The sequence below is a fragment of the Heterocephalus glaber genome, unplaced genomic scaffold (assembly GCF_053883595.1).
Source record: "Heterocephalus glaber isolate CG9 unplaced genomic scaffold, H.glaber_assembly_v1.0 deba00001687, whole genome shotgun sequence".
Classification (NCBI taxonomy): domain Eukaryota; kingdom Metazoa; phylum Chordata; class Mammalia; order Rodentia; family Bathyergidae; genus Heterocephalus; species Heterocephalus glaber.
The window spans coordinates 22,575,829-22,594,706 of record NW_028258412.1 but is presented as its reverse complement, the minus strand read 5'-3'; the positions used below and the strand labels follow the sequence as shown (position 1 = coordinate 22,594,706).

The following is an 18,878-nucleotide window of genomic DNA, read 5'->3' as shown; positions in this document are numbered from 1 at the left end:
AGGGATTTAGCTCAGTGGTGCTGTGCCTGCCTGGCAAGCACAAGGTCCTTAGTTCCATCCCCACTACTGAAAATAAATAAATAAATAGAGGGCTGGGGGTATAGCTCAGTGGTTCTGCCGCCTGCCTCACAAGAGCAAAGACCCGAGTTCGATCCCTGGTACAAAAAATAAATAATAAAAATAAATAAATAGAAATGGTCTGTGGTTCATCACAATGCTGATGCCAAGAATGAATTCACCTGTAGAGATACAAGCAGGTACTGTACCTACAAGTCTAGTAACGTGAGACAGCAATCCTAGAAGCAGTGGAATAGTGACCTCTAGTGGTAGAAAACTGCACTTCTTTCCCAGTCTGTAAACAAGATTAAAATGAAGGATTGCTTTGTATTTGAAAAATTTTAAATGTAATAGTGTGTTTCCCCTTTTAATTTGAGGGAACTTATCCTCTTTCTGGAAGGAGGGGGATTTAGGATGGCTTTAAAATTCTGTGCTTGGTTCCTCATCAATCTCTTAAAGGGTGGTTTAAAAAAAGAAAAACTGGGCTGGGGATTTAGCTCAGTGGTACCGAGCCTGTCTCTCAAGAGTAAACTCCCAAGTTCGATCCTTGGTACCAAGAAAATAAAAAGAAAACCCAAAACCTACTTTCAGAGAGGTGTATTTCCTTTCTCTGGTCACATAGTGTCAGGGGAGACTTAGGTTAAAACATAACTATTCAATCACTTAAGCTAATTATTTGTACCTGTGAAGATCAGTTCATCATGCAGACAGCTCTTCTCTTGCTTGAGGCGAATGATCTCTTCCCGTTGTTCGTTGTTTTCTGTTGTCTTTTCATTTAGGTCCTCTTCACAAACAGAGGGGGGAAAGACCGCAAATACTAGTTTCCTTAGAAGAAACTTGGTGGTCCGCACCATTGTGGTCCCAGGACTGGCAAAGTCCTCCTAGGTCTACAGCCCCACACCTGGGTGCAGCCTTGGCCCTGAGGCGGTCCCAGCTCTGGCTTTGCCTCTCCCGCAAAGACACAGGGGACACAGAGCAGGGTTTAACAATAAAAGCTGCTCATGCCACCCCTCCGTGAGAAGCCCTCCTACTGCACTCTGGATGAAACCCAAGCTCTGACCCTGACTGGCACAGCCAGAGGCCCGGCCCTGCCCTGTCCCCAACTCCCTCTCCCCTCAGCTCTGTGAATGCGCCAGTGGTACAAGAAGAGATGTACTTGGGTTTTGTCCTCTGTTTCCAGCAAAGAGCTTCTACGGCTCATGGAATCTCCTAAGTGACAGGAGTGTCTCTGTCAGAGCCCCTCTGGGTCACACCAGAGTCATGCTATGAGGACAGCCTCAGAATGGGCTGGGCACCAAGGAGACCCGGGCTGCAGCAGGGAGGGAGGCAAGTCCCTGCGGGGGTGGGGGATAATATTCAAGAAAAAGGAGGGAAAGTGTTTCCCTGAATTTGGGAGCCATTCTAGGAAATGACAGGGCCTGAAGAAGTGGCTGTGGAACCCCAGATTTATAGCTGGCTGGCCAGAAGTACAGGTGACACCTGGACTGGTGACTGGGGTGTGAAGTGGGAGCAGTCTTGGGGGGCAGAGGCCCTCAGCCTGGGCTGACACTAACTCCAGGTAAGCGCTACCGGACTGAACTGAACGTCTGCTTACCCAGCTGTATCAGACAAATGGAGGACTGGTCAGTATCAAAGAAAAACCCCAGCTTGTCCCCAGTCCCAAACCCACGGGGCTGCTGCACTTGCTGTTCCTGCTGCCCGAAGGTTCCTGGCCCAGGTCCTCACGTGGCCGGTTCTCCCCAGCATCCACTTCCGGCTCCAATGGCAGCTTTGCAACCTGGCCTCCCTCCCCCGCCGCCCGTGTCCACCCGACTAAACAAGCGAACCCTTCTCCCTCACTCTGCATTCCACTGCCCTTTACCCTGCTTTCCTTCTTTAAAAATGCTCTTAATAAATAGCGAACCTTGTAAATATCCCTATTATACACTGACTCACCAGGCTTCCCCTCCCGTGTCTCCCAGGCAGCACAAAGATCGGTGAGCACCCTCACCCACACCATGGCCCCAGGGCTGTGCTAGGAACTGCTGAGCCCACAGCAGGGTGCAGCCTGTCCCGGGGCCACCAGCTCAGAGCACAATTACAGTTTGGCTGGAGCTACAAATGCTATTTACCATACGTCAGAGCATCCTAAGGTCAAGAGTTTAGAATGGAGTCTTTTCAATTAAGTCAGCCAAGATAAAATTTCCTGATTTTAGAGTTTTTCCGTTGGAGAAAATGTGACAGGTCCCTTAGCTCAGGACGCAGGAGTCGCCTCCGTGCTGATACCTGGCTTGCCCAGAAAGAGTAAGCCGCTGCCTCATGGGGAGAACTACCCTAGACGGGCCGCGAACAACATCCCCAGGCTGTGGCGCTGTCACCGTGTCTGAGTGGCTCGGTCCACAGTGCAGTTGGTCCTGTCATCTAGTGCAGGGGCCATTTATAAAAGATGAACACTCACTTCAACCACGTGTGGTGGTGTATCCCTGAAATACTCTGGGAGGCTGAGGCAGGAGGATCACAAGTTTGAGCCCAGCCTGTCTCATAATTAAAAATAAAGAAAAAGGCTGGAGGGCCAGGGATTTAGCCCAGTGGTTTCGCCGCCTGCTGTGCAAGTGCAAGGACCCGAGTTCGATCCCCGGTACCAAAAAAAAAAAAGAAAGAAAAAAGAAAAAGGCTGGGAATGCAGCTCAGTATGAATGCAGCTGGGTTCAATCTCCAATACTGTAAAAAAAAAAAAAAAGTGATACTGTATGCAGATTTAAGATTAAAATGGTAGCTCGTCCGTCCAATCATTTATTCTGCTTCTCACAGCAACCTGCCCCCTGCAGAAATGCAGAGAAAAGTGGGGCTAACTCCACCCTTTGTAGATGAATGTTTACTCCATCGGCTACGTATATCCACATTCAAATAGCCCTAGATACAGAAATCCATCCCAAGGCATTTGGCATACCTTGATTTCATTTCACTACAAAACTTCCAGAATTATATAAGCAGAAAGGAGTGAATCATGACATTACTGTGAGAACAAAAATAGAAAAGAACCCAAAGGGAATTTGCAAAAATGAAACATGAACCCCAAAGGGAGACAGTGGCAGTGGCAATCACTCATCCCTCCCTGCATGTGCTTCTGCAATTCCTCCCACATGGAGCACAGAATCTCCCCACTACTGCCATTTGTCTTTGGATTCCGCCACATGGCTGACTTCAGCCGACAGGAGACAGAGGTGACAGTATGTTAGGTCCAGTCCCGAATGTTTTCTGGTTTTTGAAACAGGGTCTCACTATGTAGCCCAGGCTGGCCTCAAACTCACAGTGATCCTCCTGCCTCAGCCTCCCAAGTGCTGGGATTACAGACATGAGCCAACATGCTCGCCCATTCAGGCCTGAATTTTAGGAGGCCTCATGGTTCTGCTGGTTCTCTTGCATTTGTGCCCTCTGGGCCAGCCTCTGCCCAGAGGAGAGGTGAGGCCAGTTCCATGTGGACCATCTCCTACTGTGAGAGTGTAATGGATGCCAGGACTCATGCTGAGACCCTGCTGTTACTCAGCACGTATCATCGGCATAGCTAGCTGGTAGAGACACCCAAACAAAGGGAGGATTATTTTAAAAATATGATCCATTATACAATTTATCCTACCTCTGTTATTTATCATATAACACAAAAATTCTGTATAAATGAATAATTCTATATAAATGAAACAGAAATTTCATGTTAGGACCTAAAGCCAGGAATAGACATACTCTCAAGTATAAGATTAAGTGAATACAAATAAAGAAATATATTTCTAAAATAACATATTACTTTTTGTTTGGTTGGTTTTCGTTTTGGTTTTTTGAGACAGGGTCTTGCTATATAGCCCAGGCTGGTCTTGAACTTGAAATCCTTCTCCCTCAGCCTCCCGAGTGCAATATATTACATCTTAAACTTAAGTCTCTTACTTACCTTTTAGTTTATTGACTTCAATCTTGAGTGCCTTCAACCTCTGCTTATAATCTTGCTTTTCTTTCACGACAGAATTCTCCACCATCTTGGCATCACGCAAAGCATGCTCTAACAATTTAAATTTACCCGAACAATCTGCAATGTGATTGACGGCCTCAATAATATCTTTGTCCTAAAAACCAAGTTTGAAAACTGTTATCCTACATTTTAAAATTCCAACCAATCAGCAAAAGATTACATTTATTTAGATCTCCTTGTGCAATGGAGATCTTTTTATTTTATTTTATTTTTTGGTACCGGGGATCGAACGCAGGACCTTGCGCTTTTGAGGCAGGCGGCGGAACCACTGAGCTAAATCCCTGGCCAATGGGTCTCTTTCTAAACACTACTCATGTTAACTCAGTTCATCTTGAGTCACTGAATGATGTATGTACTATTGTCAATGCCGAGTGACAGATGAGTCTCAGACACAAAAAAGCACTGCCAGTTGCCCAGAGTAATACAACTAGTAGCCCTGGAGCCACCATCTGAACTTAGCTGCCCGGCTTCAGAAACCATGTGCTTCAGAAACCATGTGCTGTCACTAACCCTGATTGTATCCCAGAAAGTTTAGAACCAACTGGATCAGCTAGGAAACTGGCACAGCAAGAAGGCTGGCAGATCTGGCACAGGGAAATTGCTCTCTGGATTACAGGTAAATCCTGAGGGTCCGCTGTTTCCTCCCTTCTTTCAGTTTGTTAAACCACAGACTCCAAGTCCTCATCTCAAACCTAGCCAAATTAGAATCTCTATTGTTGAGGTTGTTTGAATTACCAAAAAGTTATCTGGCTGTTGAAAAGCAAATTCAAACAATATCTGAAGGTCTAAAATATGCCGGGCGTGGTGGCACTCATTTGTAATCCCAGGATAAGGCTGAGGCAGTAGGATTGCCTCAAGTTCCAGGTCAGCCTGGGATACACAGGGAGTTCAAGGCCAGCTTCAACTATGTTGTGAGACCCTGTCTCAAAAAAACAAAAAATGAAAACAAACACAATCCCTCCCCCACTCATCTGGAGTAACTATTATCAACGAGTTTTCCCCAGCATAGTGCATTTCTGCTACAGCATAATCTGTGTTCTGGAGAACCTCAGTCTGACAGCTCACACCAGGGTAACTTCTGGGGACAACAGAAACCAGCGCAACAATGGTCCAGAGCAAGGAGGCAGCAGCAAACAATCCCCGTGCCTAATAAACTTACAAGCACAGTTAGATGTACATCAATGTCACTCGGTCTTCTTCACCTGAAACCTGCAGCCCCCACTTCCTCCTCTGCTAAGCATGTCCCAGGGGACATTTGCTTCCACCAGACATCACGTTCGTCAAAACACAAGCCAATTCTGGGCAAGATGCTGTCTGTGAATCCACTGTTTGGATGTGGGCAAAACGTCTCCACGGCACTTTGTCTCCACGGCACTTTGTCGGTACTCACAGGGCAGATACCAGGGCAGTTGTTGAGGCCACTGAAGTGGCCACCATTTAACTAAAGCGAATTCTGTAGATTTTAACATGTTTCTCTTTTAATTTTAGAGAGCATGCCCATGACCATGTGAAAACATTAGCACCCTGGGGAAACTAAGTGCATTTTCCATGTCACCAGCACCATTCCCCTGCGTACCAAGTGTCAGGCCTGTGTGCGACGGCTGAGGACATGGAGCACTGATGAGCAGCACTGTGTACCCATGATAGTGGCTGCATCAACTCCCTCGTTGCTAACAGTTTTTCACCTGATTTAGTGAAAACAATTTACAAGCACTGTGACTGCAGTAACCCCCTGAGATCTGCCAGTGGCTTCCTGGGAATGAGCTCCTCTGGTTCAAGCATGTCCAGCCACAGAGTGGGCAGGCATGAGAGGCGGAGGCTGCAGGGGTTCTTGCCTCCTCACTAGATGCTTTGGGGACAGCATTTGAAACTTGTTTCTCCAATTTCTAAAGCAATCATGTAAAACAAGAGCAACTTCGGCAGCTGGATTGCTAAAGCAGTTGGCTGGGACAATGTATTTGTAAGCTACAAAGTGCTCTGGTGAGTGAAGGGGTAATTATTTTTAATTACCTTTAGCTTTATCGTTGTAGTGAGAGCCTGTTCTCTAGCTTGTAATTGTCCCACCTGAGCAGAAAGTGCAACTAACGTGTTGCTGAGATTCTCGTTTCTAGCCTACAAGGGAACAACACAGAAAATGCTAATGAGTCTTTTGGAAGTTTTTGTGACTGTCACCAAGTCGCGATCTATGTTCATTTCTCTATTTTGTTTATTTTTAACTTTTTTAAGGAGCAAAGTGGGCTAAGTAGTCATCAAAAAAGAATACAAATACAGTGTAACCTCAAGTTACGACTGGCCTGATATATGCACAACTTGGGTTACAACTAGGATTTTAGTTTTAACTTATGACCAAAGTCTTGAGTTACAACCCAAATGCTGGCTGCTCATGCTTCCAGATGGTCTCAGATACAGATTTAACCCTTAGAGAGCTTTGGAAGGAGCATTACAGCATCCTTCCCTGTGTGGGTTAACTGAGAAATCCTGGGCTGACTTCTCTCTAAGGACACTGAGACCTGCCTGTGTACAGGAGAGACTCTGAAGGCTGTGTAGAGGAGCCTGAGCCTTCACTGACCAACCTGAGTTACAACCAGCCCTTGAGAACGAATTGAGTTCGTAGGTCAAGGGTCCACTCTATTTCTGCATGAACTCTCTCCTCTCAATCCTTGTAACTGAATTATATTGGCTCTGTCTGTAAACATGTCCATTACCTAATATTTTGATGTATGATGTTAGGTTGTATATGTGTAATCATATAATTTTAGGTTGTTACATATAATTTTATAATATATAATTATGTATAATTGTAGAAGGAAGAAAATGAATGAATGTGAACTGAGTAAGAGATTTCCTTCCATGAAATAAAGTAACATTAATGAATTCTGTGCATCTTTTTAAACTCTGCTGGGAGAACTTCACACCGGGGTACGGATAAACACTGTTATGCATTTACCAGAAGCCCACACAAGGTAAACTACAAAGAGTGAGCCCTTTTGTTTTGTTTTTTGGGGGGTGGTACCAGGGATCAAACTTGGAACCTTTTGCTTGCCAGGGAGGCAGTGGAACCACTGAGCTAAATCCCTGGCCCTAGTGAGCCCATCTGTAAACGGCGATGTGTCCGTGTGGGATCAGCAGCTCTAACACACACCGCCGCAGGGTGGGTGTCAGCGTGGGGAGACCGTGCGTGCGGACACAGGGCTGTTATGGGAATCCCCTGTGCAGCCCGCTCAACTGTTCTGTGAATCTAAAACTGCTTGAAAAACAGTTCACTAATTAAAAAGGTACCTCCTTCTTTCACCCAACTTATCAATAGATTCTACGAAAGTTTATTATTTTATAGCTAGAACCTATCTAGAATAGTATTCTCAAAAAGGGACATAAAATAAGCTCTATTCTCTTATTGTGGGTTATTAAGTCTCATTATATTACCAGGACCCATACTGAGTAATATTATGAAAAAATTACACAAAGGATGTAACAAAACCAAAGCTGGCTTTTTCTCTGGGCCTTTCATAATAAATGAGCTTAAAAATATATAATAATAGCTGGGTGTAATGATGTGAGCCTGTAATCCCAGCAGTCAGAAGGCTGTGTGGCAGGAGGAACGCCAAGAGCTGGAGGCCAGCCTGAGCTACATAGGGAGAGCCTGGCTCAAAAAACAAAACAAAAAGAAATATACAGACAGGCCAGTTAGAATTCAAAACTAAAAGATCAGACTTACAGATTTTATTCCCAATATGGTAATCCTACCATGGTATAGGTATGTTTATCATATCAGATAAGACTTAGAATTTAGAAAGTAGAATTTGAAGCTACCAAAATATGATGATACTCATTTCAAACTTTGAAAAGGTTCTCTACAATAACCCATTGTTAATAAAATGGCAGATGCTACCAAACCAAATGGCAAAACAGGTAAGCAAGGGTTGTAAGGAAGCTTGATCTCCAGAACAGGGCAGCAAGGTGCAGTTTCCCCAAACAGAGTCTTGCTATGTAGTTCAGGTTGGCCTCTAACTGAACTCAGTGATCCTCCTGCCTCAGCCTCCTGAGTGCAGGGATTACAGGCGTGCGCCACCACACCCAGCAATCAATCTAAATTTTTTTTTTGGTACCGGGGATTGAACTCAGGTCCTTGCGCTTGCACAATCTAAATTTTTAACAATGGAAGCACAAAATGTGGGGTGGTGAAACTTCTCAGAAAATAAAACCAACCTCGAGGTCTTCGGAGAGGAGGGAGGAGTGTGTCGCCTTCTGAGCCATCTCCTGCAGCTGTAGCTGAGTCTTCTGAAGAGCTGTCTGACATTCGATTTGATTGGATTCCAGGACCTTGACCTTCTTCATGAGTGATCTGATTATTTCTGTTCTTTTATGTAGTTCACCTGAGGGAAATTTCACCAACTTATTTGCAGCTGGATCTGAAGCTTGAAATATATTATTTTCAAAGTCAGTGGTTAAAAAGCAAAAATGTGCCAAAGAATTTTTAGAGGACAGTTCTTTTTTTTTTGGTACCAGGATCGAACTTGGGTCCTTTCACTTACTTGCAAGGCAGCAGAACCACTGAGCTAAATCCCCGGCCCCAGGACAATTATTTTGAAATATGAAATGCACGATACTGTCCTTCAGGAAACAGAGCACTGGTGGAACCCTGAAGCCCCCTGGGGTTACGTCCGGACACAACCTCTCCCAACTCATTTCCAAGCCCCACCCTGATGGCAATCATTTCCTTGCTTTTCATTATTGTTTGTTTTTTTTTGGTACTGGGGATTGAACTTGGGACCTTGCGCTTGGGAGGCGAGGCAGGCGGTGGAACCATTGAGCTAAATCCCCGGCCCTGCTTTTCATTATTGTTCTACTACCTCTGACTGCATTCCTAAAAGTATAGTTTAATTTGAACCATATATAGACAGAAGTATACTTCATGATTCGTCTACTTGCTGTTTTCATTTAAGATTATGATCCCAACACTGCGCCTGCCTGGCAAGTACAAGGTCCTGAGTTTGATCCCCGGTACCAAAAAAAAAAAAAAGATTACGATCCCAAGATTCACCCATGCTGTTGTGTATAACTCCTATTTGCTGGTAACACTGCCATATTAGTCCACTGAATGATTCCACCAAAATTTATCCATTCTATTACTGCAGGTCATGTGGGTTATTTCTACTTCACAGCTATTATAAGTAATGCTGCTACAAATATTTTTTTACATGAATCTTGGTGCTATTTATAAGTTTCTCTAGAACCCTGCTACTCAAAATACGACTCTTGAACCAACAGCCATGGCATCACTGGGGAATTTGCTAGAAATAGAGACTTTTGGGCCCCGAACCTATTGTATCAGGTTGTTGTTCGTGCTAAGAACTGAACTCAGGGCCTCAAAAATGTGAAGCATGGCCAGGTGTGGTGGCGCATGACTGTAATCCTAGCACTAGGGAGGCTGAGGCAGGAGGATCGCTGTGAGTTTGAGGCCAGCCTGGGTCACATAGTGAGTTCAAGGCCAGACTGAACTACATAGTGAGACTGTTTCAAAAACAAAACAAAACGGGGCCAGAGATTTAGCTCAGTGGTGCCACCACCTGCCTCACAAGCGCAAAGTCCTGAGTTTGATTCCTGGTACCAAAAAACTCCCACAAAAACAAAACAACAGGAACAAAAACTTCAGAAATGCCGAGCACACACTCGACCACTAAGCTGAACTCCAGCCCAGAATCTCCACCTTGGTAAGCTCCTCAGGCAGCTCACTGCACATTCCAATGTGAACGTGAGAAGTGGACTGGCTGGGCCACTGCCGGAACAGTTCCAACCGCTGGGGTGCTCTCACAGGATCTGTCTTCAACCTTACCAGACACTGAGATGATTCCCAAAGAAGCTGTGTCAAGCGACTCCTCCCAGCAGTGTGCAAGGCTTCTTCCCCGGGCTCCCTGTCCCTGTAGCCAGGTACTAACAATGCCCAGCCCTCTTCAGCTTCCAAGATCAGACACAACAGGGCCATGGGGGGGGGGGCTCCACATCTTTACCAACATCTGGCAATTTTTATCAGTCTGGTAAATGTAAAATGGTATTCACTATGGTTTTAATTTGCATTTCCCTAACTACTAATGAGAACTTTTAAATATATTTATTGGCCATTTAATTTTCCTCTTTCCATGAAGTGCCTATTCAAGTCTTGCTCATATCACATACATATGTGTGCATGCATGGATCTATCTATCTGTCCATCTATTTTACTGTGGTACCAGAGGCTGAACCCAGGGTCTTTGCACTGAGCTACATTTCCAGCCCTTCTTAAATTTTTCACTTTGTTGCCTTTTTGGGGGGGGGTACCGGGGATCGAAGTCAGGACCTTGTGCTTGCCAGGAAGGCACGGTGCCACTGAGCTACATCCCTGTCCCTTTATTTTTCACTTTGAAATAGGGCCTCCCTAAGGGAGTTGCCCGGGCTGGTCTCAAATTTGAGCTCCCCCTGTTTCAGACTCCCAGAGTGCTGGGATTAACAGGTGTGTTCTACCATGCCCACCTTATTTCTTTTTCAAGGAATTATTTTAAACACTTTGTGTATTTATGTGTGTGGATGTGGGTATGGTCAGAGTAAAAATCAGATGGTCATCAAAGAAATGGAAAAATTATATATATATATGTCATATTTACTTATGTTACCTTCATATAATACAAGGAGAAAAGAAAAGATGCTACATGAGTATTAAACAGATCTACTGTTTTCCACTCTAGTGTATTCTAGTAATTATCTAGTGTCAACAGGGCAGCAGTAATTAAAATATGGTACAAAAGAGAATTTATACAAGCTGTATTTGAGAGTGCTACACATTAAAAAGACAACTATTGGCCGGGGATTTGGCTCAGTGGTTTTGCCGCCTGTTGCATAAGCACAAGAACCCGAGTTCAATCCCCAGTACCAATAAATAAATAAATAAATAAATAAATAAATAAATAAAATAAAATAAAATAAAATAAAATAAAAAGACAACTATTTTAGGCACCTAGGCTCAAGTTCAACCCCAAAAGTTTAAAATTCATCAGCTCAAGAGAAATGGGCAGTCAATCAGCGGCACCTTTCTTCCTCTTCTTGCCCAGAATGGCTTCTTAGTCACCTGGTGCTCTATCCAGCCCCTTCTCTGAGTTTGCTCTACGCGGCTGTTCAGAAGGCGCCCCATAAGAGGCTGAGCTTCCGCGCTGCAGGGCTGGGTTCTTAATCCTGCTCTGGCCTCCCCAGGCCTCTGACACTCTGTCGCGGAGAAGGGCGCCACCTGCCGCCCGGTGTGTGTCTGACCTTCCAGCTTGCTGCAGCGTTCCTCCAGGGTCAGCACTCTCTGCCGGTCTTCCTCCCAGGAGAGCAGCTGTCTCTGGTGCACTGCCACCATGTCATTGAGCTCCTTATCCCGATCTTTTAATTCTCCGATGAGCAGCTGCAGCTCCTTGCGCTGTTTCTCAATAGTGGAATTCTCAACTTCTGACCCGATGCCCTAAACACAGGAAGTAGTTTTTCATAAAAAGAAAACTCGGTAACGTAAACCAGCCAAGGTGTATTTTCCAAATAGTTATATTCTTTTATTGTCCATTGTAAGCAGTTAAATTAATTATTCCTGTTAATAACAATGCACCAGGGCTGGGGATTTAGCTCAGTGGTTCCACCGCCTGCCTTGAAAGCCCAAGGTCCCGAGTTTGATCCCTGATACCAAAAAAACCAAAAACCAAAAAAACAATGCATCAAATTACCTATGATGCCCGTTCAAACCTAGCATCCACCCTACCACTATCACATCCCATCATAGCACGCACAATTCTTAAAAAGTAAGACTAAGCCAGGTGTGGTGGTGCACCCCTGTGATCCCGGCACTCTAAAGGCTGAGGCAGGAGGATCGCTTCGAGTTCCAGGCCAGCCCGGGCTACATAGTGAGTACAACACCAGTGTGAACTATGTAGTGAGACCTTGTCTCAAAAAACGAAAAAAAAAAAAAGAAAGGTTAAAACTTTCTAAAACCTCACCGGTAAATCACAAATATATATATTTCTGTTTTTTCCCCCACCTTTGTTATCAATCAACGTTATCCCCACCTTGCCCCAGCGATTTTGTTTACTATGTGGGACTGATGATTGAACCCAAGGCATTGGGCATGCTAAGACCATACTGTACAATGGTCCATGTCCCCAGGCCCTGCCCCAGCAGTTTTGGAGTAATAAAATAAGATAAACATGAAATACTACTTAAATGTAAATAATTCTTATTAAAGAATGGAAATTTTAGTCTATGAAGATAATAAAATCCTAAATATTTATTTCAACTCTATCTGGGAGATCAACATACTGTACATTAAATCTTTTTTTTTCTTTTCTTTTCTTTTTTTTTTTGGTACTGGGGATCAAACTCAGGTCCTTGCACTTTTGAGGCAGGCATCGGAACCACTGAGCTCAATCCCCAGCCCTGTACATTAAATTTTCCAAGAACAATTTAATATTATTACTGATCCAAACTCAGAAACAAATTTCGTAGTTGCATGTGGTGGCCATGCCTATAACCCCAGCACTCTGGGAGGCTGAGGCAGGAGCACTGGAAGTCTGACCCCAGCCTGGCAACCTGTCTCAAAATAAAAATTTTAAAAGGGCTGGGGACGTAGCTCAGTGGTAGGGCACTTGCATAGAATGCACAAGGCCCTGAGTTCAACCCCCAATACCACAAAAAAATTTTTTTTGCTATATCTGCTTCAATTTTCCTTTTCATTATTTATAAAAAATACATCATTCAGGGCCGGGGATTTAGCTCAGTGGTTCTGCTGCCTGCTTCGCAAGCGCAAGGACCGGAGTTCGATCCCCGGTACCAAAAAAAAAAAATCATTCCTCTTTATATGCTTCCATATGCATATCTAAAAATGAGCATTCCTTACATAGTCGTGATGCCATTTTAATACATATATATATATATATATATATTTTTTTTTTTTTTTCCGTACCAGGGTTCAAACTCAGGATTTTGCACTTGCAAGGCAGGCAAGGAGCCACTGAGCTACATCCCTGGCCCCTACCTACCTAATGATATTTTTTGAGACAAGGTCGCACTTTGTTGTTCAGACTGGCTTTGAACTGGTGGCGATCTTCCTGCCTCACCCTCCTGAGTGCTGGGATTACAGGCATGGCCACCACACCTGGCTTTACCTAACAATAGTATCTACTGTAATCAATCTCTCTCTTTCTCTCTCTCTGCTCTCTAAAGCAGTACGGAGATTGAGTCCAGCTTTCCACTGATTTACCTTTTTTTTTTTTTTTTTGAGAAATAGTTGCTGAGGATAGACTAGAATTGGGACTCCACCTGGCTCAGGCCCCTCAGAGTGCTAGGATTACAGACATGTGCCAGCACGCTGGGTTCACAATAATTCCTTTTAATCACATCATTTTAAACTCTAGTGCACTGAAATTCATCTTAGCAAAGTGTGGGTCTAGATTTAGCCATTTAGTGGCCATATAACCATGGGCAAGTTACTTAACTTCTTTAACCGTTAGTTTTCTCACCTGTAAAATGTAGTAACAGTTTAACATCTTAAAATTGTTTGGATTATGCCAGAGAAGTTCTGTAAAGCACTTGACACAGTGCCTGGCACACAGTAATCACAAACATTAGCAATGTTTTTTTTTTGGTACTGGGGATCGAACTCTGGACCTTGTGCTTGTGAGGCAGGCGGTGGAACCACTGAGCTAAATCTCTGGCCCAACATTAGCAATTTTTAAAAGTATAAAATCCATTTTAAATTATGGTCCTGTTGAATTATGACACTGTTCCCATCCAGGAAGTGTTAAGACTTCTCTCTTAAAGCCAGAAGTTAAATGTCCATCAAAGACAACCGGGCATCATTATTGCTTTTTTTTAAAAATCAGGATCTCTATAAGTTGGTAAATTTCCCAGACTGGGTTTGAATTTGGGATCCTCTTGCCTCAGTCTCCCAGAGTGTTGGGATTACTACTGCTTTTTGAAAAACAAGATTTATAAATAGCATTGAGTGTGGTGGCACTCCTGGTCCTCCGTCCAAGTCCTGCCTTGGTTAAAATGAGTTCTCAAGGCTGGCCTGGATTATATAATAAAACTCTGTCCCCCCTAAAAAAGACAATGGGGCCGGGGATTTAGCTCAGTGGTTCTGCCGCTTGCCTTGCAAGCGCAAGGACTCGAGTTTGATCCCCGGTACCAAAAAAAAAAAAAAAGAGAGAGAGAGAAAAAAAAGATATTGTATAGACAGATATAGAGACATAGATATATATATATTGATTAATGAATTATAATTCCTTATTAGCAATTAAACTCAGAAAATGGAATCTGGACTCAGGACATTCCAAGTTATAAGACTTTTATTCCAGTTAGTCATTCATTCATCCTACAAATATTCATTGTGCGCCAATGGCTAGGGATTCAGCCATGTGCACACCAGGGAAGTATATATTCCACTGCAGGAAAACAAACAATAATCCAAATATACGAAAAGTGTTCGTTTGAGTTGGGAGTGGTGGCACACGTCTGTAATCCTAGCATTTGGGAGGTTCAGGCAGGAGGATCACAAGTTCGAGACCAGCCTGGGGTACACAGAGCCGTTTCAAAAAACAGTAACAGAAACGAGCGTTTATTCATCTCACATTCTGACGAATGCAGACTCTGGGCAAGTTCACTTTAGACTTTGTTTGGATGGAGTTAAGAGCGCGCCCACACTCGCCAGGCTATCAAGGGGAATCAAGCGAGACGACAGGAGACCCAGCTCTAAATAACAACTGTCACCGGCAAAGAGTCCTCCCTGGGCCCCGAAGCGGGGCTGGAGCCCGGAATCCGCCGAGCCGTTTCTTCGGCGCACCGGAAGTGAGCGGCAGCCTGGACTTGGGCCCACCCGCATGGCTCTTCCCGCGGTCCGCCGCCCCCGCCCGGGCGCACCTGGCGCCGGGCGAGGAAGGTCGCCGAAGGGTTCATAGGTGTTGCCTCCGCCCGCGGGGAGTCGCTGCCGCAGCGTCACCTCAGAAACGCCATGGGCGCGCCTGGCGCCGGCGGGAGCGAAGGGACTACTTCGGAGTCCTCGCGGAGCCCTCGCCGCCACGCTCGCGGTTTAACCGCCGGCCGCGCCTATGGCGTCGCGAAGGGGCCACTCGCGTCGGATCCGCCCTCCCACCGCCAGGGTAGCGAGTGGTTCCGTCTTCTGCTTTGGCGGGTCCAGCGAGGGCTGGTTTTTTCTTTAACGTGCTGAGGACTGAACCCAGGGCCTTTACACTTAACTACATCTCCAACCCCCTTTTTGTTTTTAAATTTTGTGAGTCTTGCTAGATCTCTAAATTGCTGACACTGGGCTCAGACTTGCAGTCCTCCTGCCTCAGCTTCCCAGAATGCTGTGATTACAGGCACGCACCTCCACTTGGCTGAGCACAAGACTAGTTCTCTACCATCACCCAGTGAAAGTGAATCAAATTAAAGGTTGTTGGTAGGTCTCCATCGAACCCACCAGAGCCTTGCATATGCTAGGCAAGAGCTCTACCAGAGTTAGATCCCAGCCATTTAAAAACTTGAGACGATCTCACAAGTTGTCTGGGTTGGCCTCCAACTCACAACCCACCTGCCTCAGCCTCCAGAGCAGGTGGGATTGATTACAAGCGTGCGACACCATGCCAGGTTACACTTTGGTGACAGTTTGCTCATTTTCCAGTCCTTTCTTCACAGAGCTCAGCCGTTTCCTGCTGGGTACACCTGGCCCTGATAACAGGACTTGGCACTCGGATGAATGAATCAGTGGAGACAGGCGGAGTCCTGGCCACTCTAGCAGGCCAGCCGAAACCAGGAGACACAGAGGAAGACTGGAAGAATGGATTTCTGCTTTTGATCATCAGTGAGAACTGTAGCACTTTCTCACGATAAAACTGACCATATCCGGGGTTGAATGTAAGCCTTTTACGTGATCCCCAGTCACCTCTCTTTTCCCTTTTCCTCTTGTCAGGCAGGAAAGGAACTGGGTCACGAGAAGTGAAGAACAGCCAGCCAGGCTTTTATCATGAAAAATACACCCACAAATCCCAGTTATTCGTGAGGCTGAGGCAGGAATCCAAGTTTGAGGTCAGCTTGGGTAGACCCTGTATCAAAATTGGGAAAGGACTGGGAGTGTAGCTCAGTGGTAGAGGCCTTGTCTACCAGAACAAGGCCATGGATGGGTTCGATACCCAATACTGCAAAGAAACAAAGGCACAGCCCAACCTCCAAATCAGCTTCTCAATAGATGACTACAAAGTAAGAAAGATTAAGGAGGCCCTGAGATGCCATCATTCACCAGGAAGCCACTGTCCAACACCGGAAGTGTGCACGCAGAGAATGGAAAGAGATGGACTCATCTCCTGAGCAGGGTCAATAGTAAGTGAATGTCAGGCCAGGGATTTAGCTCAGTGGTTTTGGCACCTGCTTTGCAAACGCAAGGACCCAAGTTCGATCCCTGGTACCAAAAAAAAAAAAAAAAGTACGTGAATGTGGCAAAAGGGTTATGATGACTAGGTGCAGATTACAATCTCAATGCTTTAAGTTCGCCCCCACAGGTTTTCTTCAAAACAAAAAAATCTTTGATTTCCCAAGTAAAGGAATTTAGTAAAGACCTAAAAGGTAGACTTCATCTAATTTATGATCTTTTAGCTTTTAATTTTCATTAGCACGTTTGCAGTACATGATTCACAGATCATATCTTAAGTACAGCTGACTTGAGGCTTTTTTTTTGTTTTGGTACCAGGGATCAAACTTGGGACCTTGTGCTTGCAAGGCAGGTGGTGGAACCACTGAGCTACACCCCTTTTTATTTCCAGAAGCTCTAAGTAACTAAATTGCCCAGGCTGGTTTCTAATTTGTAATCCTCCTGCCTCAGCCTGCTGGAGTGCTGGGATTATAGGCATGCACCACTGCACTTGGCTAGAGTCACATGTTGACACATGCACAGATACCTACCAGCACCAAAAGCATACATACATAACACATGCTAATTTTTTTTTTTTTTTTTTTTGGTACCAGGCATCGAACTTGGGACCTTGTGCTTTCGAGGCAGGCGCTGGAATCACTGAGCTAAATCCCCAGCCCTCATGCTAATTTTTTCTTTTGGAGACCACTTGTGAATCTCTGCCTCGGCCTCTCAAATGCTGGGGTTACAGCAGTGCACCACCACGCCAGGTAGTAAATGGTCTTGATGATGGTTCCCCGTGCCTGCCTCGCAAGGGCAAGGACCCAAGTTCGATCCCCAGTACTAAAAAAAAAAAATGGTCTTGATGAGTAAACCTTAGGAAAATTCAGTTAATGCAGAATATCATTTTTAAATGTACATCTTTATTACACATTTTTCTAAGACATTTTTAAAGTCTTTCAAGATTGTATTTTCATGGCAATAAACACTGATTTCATGTGTTCTAAATTTCTTCATCCACCTTTTCTCCTATCCTCCCCCAGCCCTGGCTCGAACTTAAAGTTTATAGTTTATTTTTTTGGAAGTTCTGTACTGAGGATTGAACCTAGGGCCTCACACATTGGAGGCACTGAGCTACACCTTCAGCCCATTTCATTTTACTTTTTTATTATGAGACAGGGTCTGGCTAAATCATCCAAACTGGTCAGCCTCCTAGGATTACAGGATATGCCATTAACTAGGCTGCAATTTTTAGTATCACAAATCTTTCCAATTTGTAGTACGTGATGTAAAACAAAGTTTAAATTTATCTAATGCATTCATTAAAGTCATTGTTTCTCTTGTGAGAAAGGCATATATATTATTTATTTTTGTAGGGGATGTTTCAATTGTTACTCTTCAGACTATGTATCAAGCATGACTACATTATTATTATTATTATTTTGGTACCGGAGATTGAACTCAGGACTTTGCACTTGCCAGGCAGGCACAGCCACTGAGCTAAATCCCCAGCCTATAACTACATTATTTTTAATTGGCTAGCAGAAGTTCACTCATAGGATGCATAGTCCCAGCAAGAACTCCCAGGTTCTCTGAGTGGTTTTCCACTCAGTATAGTAATAACGAATGTCTAAATTGGATTTAGGAAAAAATAAATAAATAAATAAAATGGATTTAGGAGCCAGGTGTGGTGGCACATGCCTGTAATCCCAGCACTGGGAGACTAAGGCAGGAAGAGTATGAGTTCAAGGCTGGCCTGTACAACACAGTGAGACCTTATCTCAAAAAAAGAAACCAACCCTGGGCTGGGGATATAGCTCAGTGGTTTTGCCACCTGCTGTGCAAGCGCAAAGACCCAAGTTGGATCCCCGGTACCAAAAAAAACCAAAAAAACCCAAAAAAACCAAACCCCAAATACTTAACATTACCAAACAATGTGCTATGGTTTGTGTCTAGATGTCCCCCCAAACCCTCATGTTATAGGTGGGGCTTTTCAGAGGTGGCTGGATCTCGAGTGTGGTGCTGGGATTAAAGATGTGTGATTACTTAACCAGTCCACTGATTGGCTTGGCACACCCTCCTAAGTCCGGTAGCCCAGATGGAATATAAAAGGGGCAGAAAGAAGCTGCTAAGCCCCTCTGCTATGCCACCCTACCTTGGAGCCAGCTGATCATGGACTGAAACCTTGCAAACAGTGAGCCAAATAAACCTTTACTCACTTAATTTTGAGTATCAGGTATTTTGTCTGAGCAATGAGAAAAGTAACTACAACACAATGTTTCTAAGTATTTTTGGAAAACAATCTTTAAATATAGTCATAATATTCTACCACATCATGTACGACCACCTCTTTAACCATTTCTCAATCATTTATATTGTTTGCAATTTTTTTTTTTTGGTACCAGGGCTTGAATTCAGATCCTTGGG

The 18,878-nt window shown here is 44.5% G+C and overlaps 1 protein-coding gene across 6 annotated transcripts in view; it reads right to left on the bottom strand.

Moving 5' to 3' along the window:
* The window catches only part of Ccdc62 (coiled-coil domain containing 62), a 32,008-nt gene extending 16,891 nt beyond the window's left edge, over positions 1-15,117 (bottom strand). For 3 of the 6 annotated variants that reach the window (XR_015446263.1, XR_015446264.1, XM_087198280.1), the window contains exons 1-6: positions 14,819-15,004; positions 11,336-11,528; positions 8,264-8,430; positions 6,068-6,169; positions 3,980-4,151; positions 740-841 (exon numbers count right to left, since the gene is read on the bottom strand). Coding sequence is in view for 4 of the 6 variants with exons in the window: in XM_087198280.1 (XP_087054406.1) it covers positions 740-841; positions 3,980-4,151; positions 6,068-6,169; positions 8,264-8,430; positions 11,336-11,528; positions 14,819-15,004 (922 nt within the window). In the remaining 2 variants the exon portion in view is untranslated. Of the gene's footprint in view, positions 1-739; positions 842-3,979; positions 4,152-6,067; positions 6,170-8,263; positions 8,431-11,335; positions 11,529-14,679 lie in introns of all 6 variants that reach the window. The other 3 variants (XM_087198282.1, XM_013071816.3, XM_087198281.1) reach the window with 3 other exon arrangements.
* Positions 15,118-18,878: the final 3,761 nt, after the last annotated feature.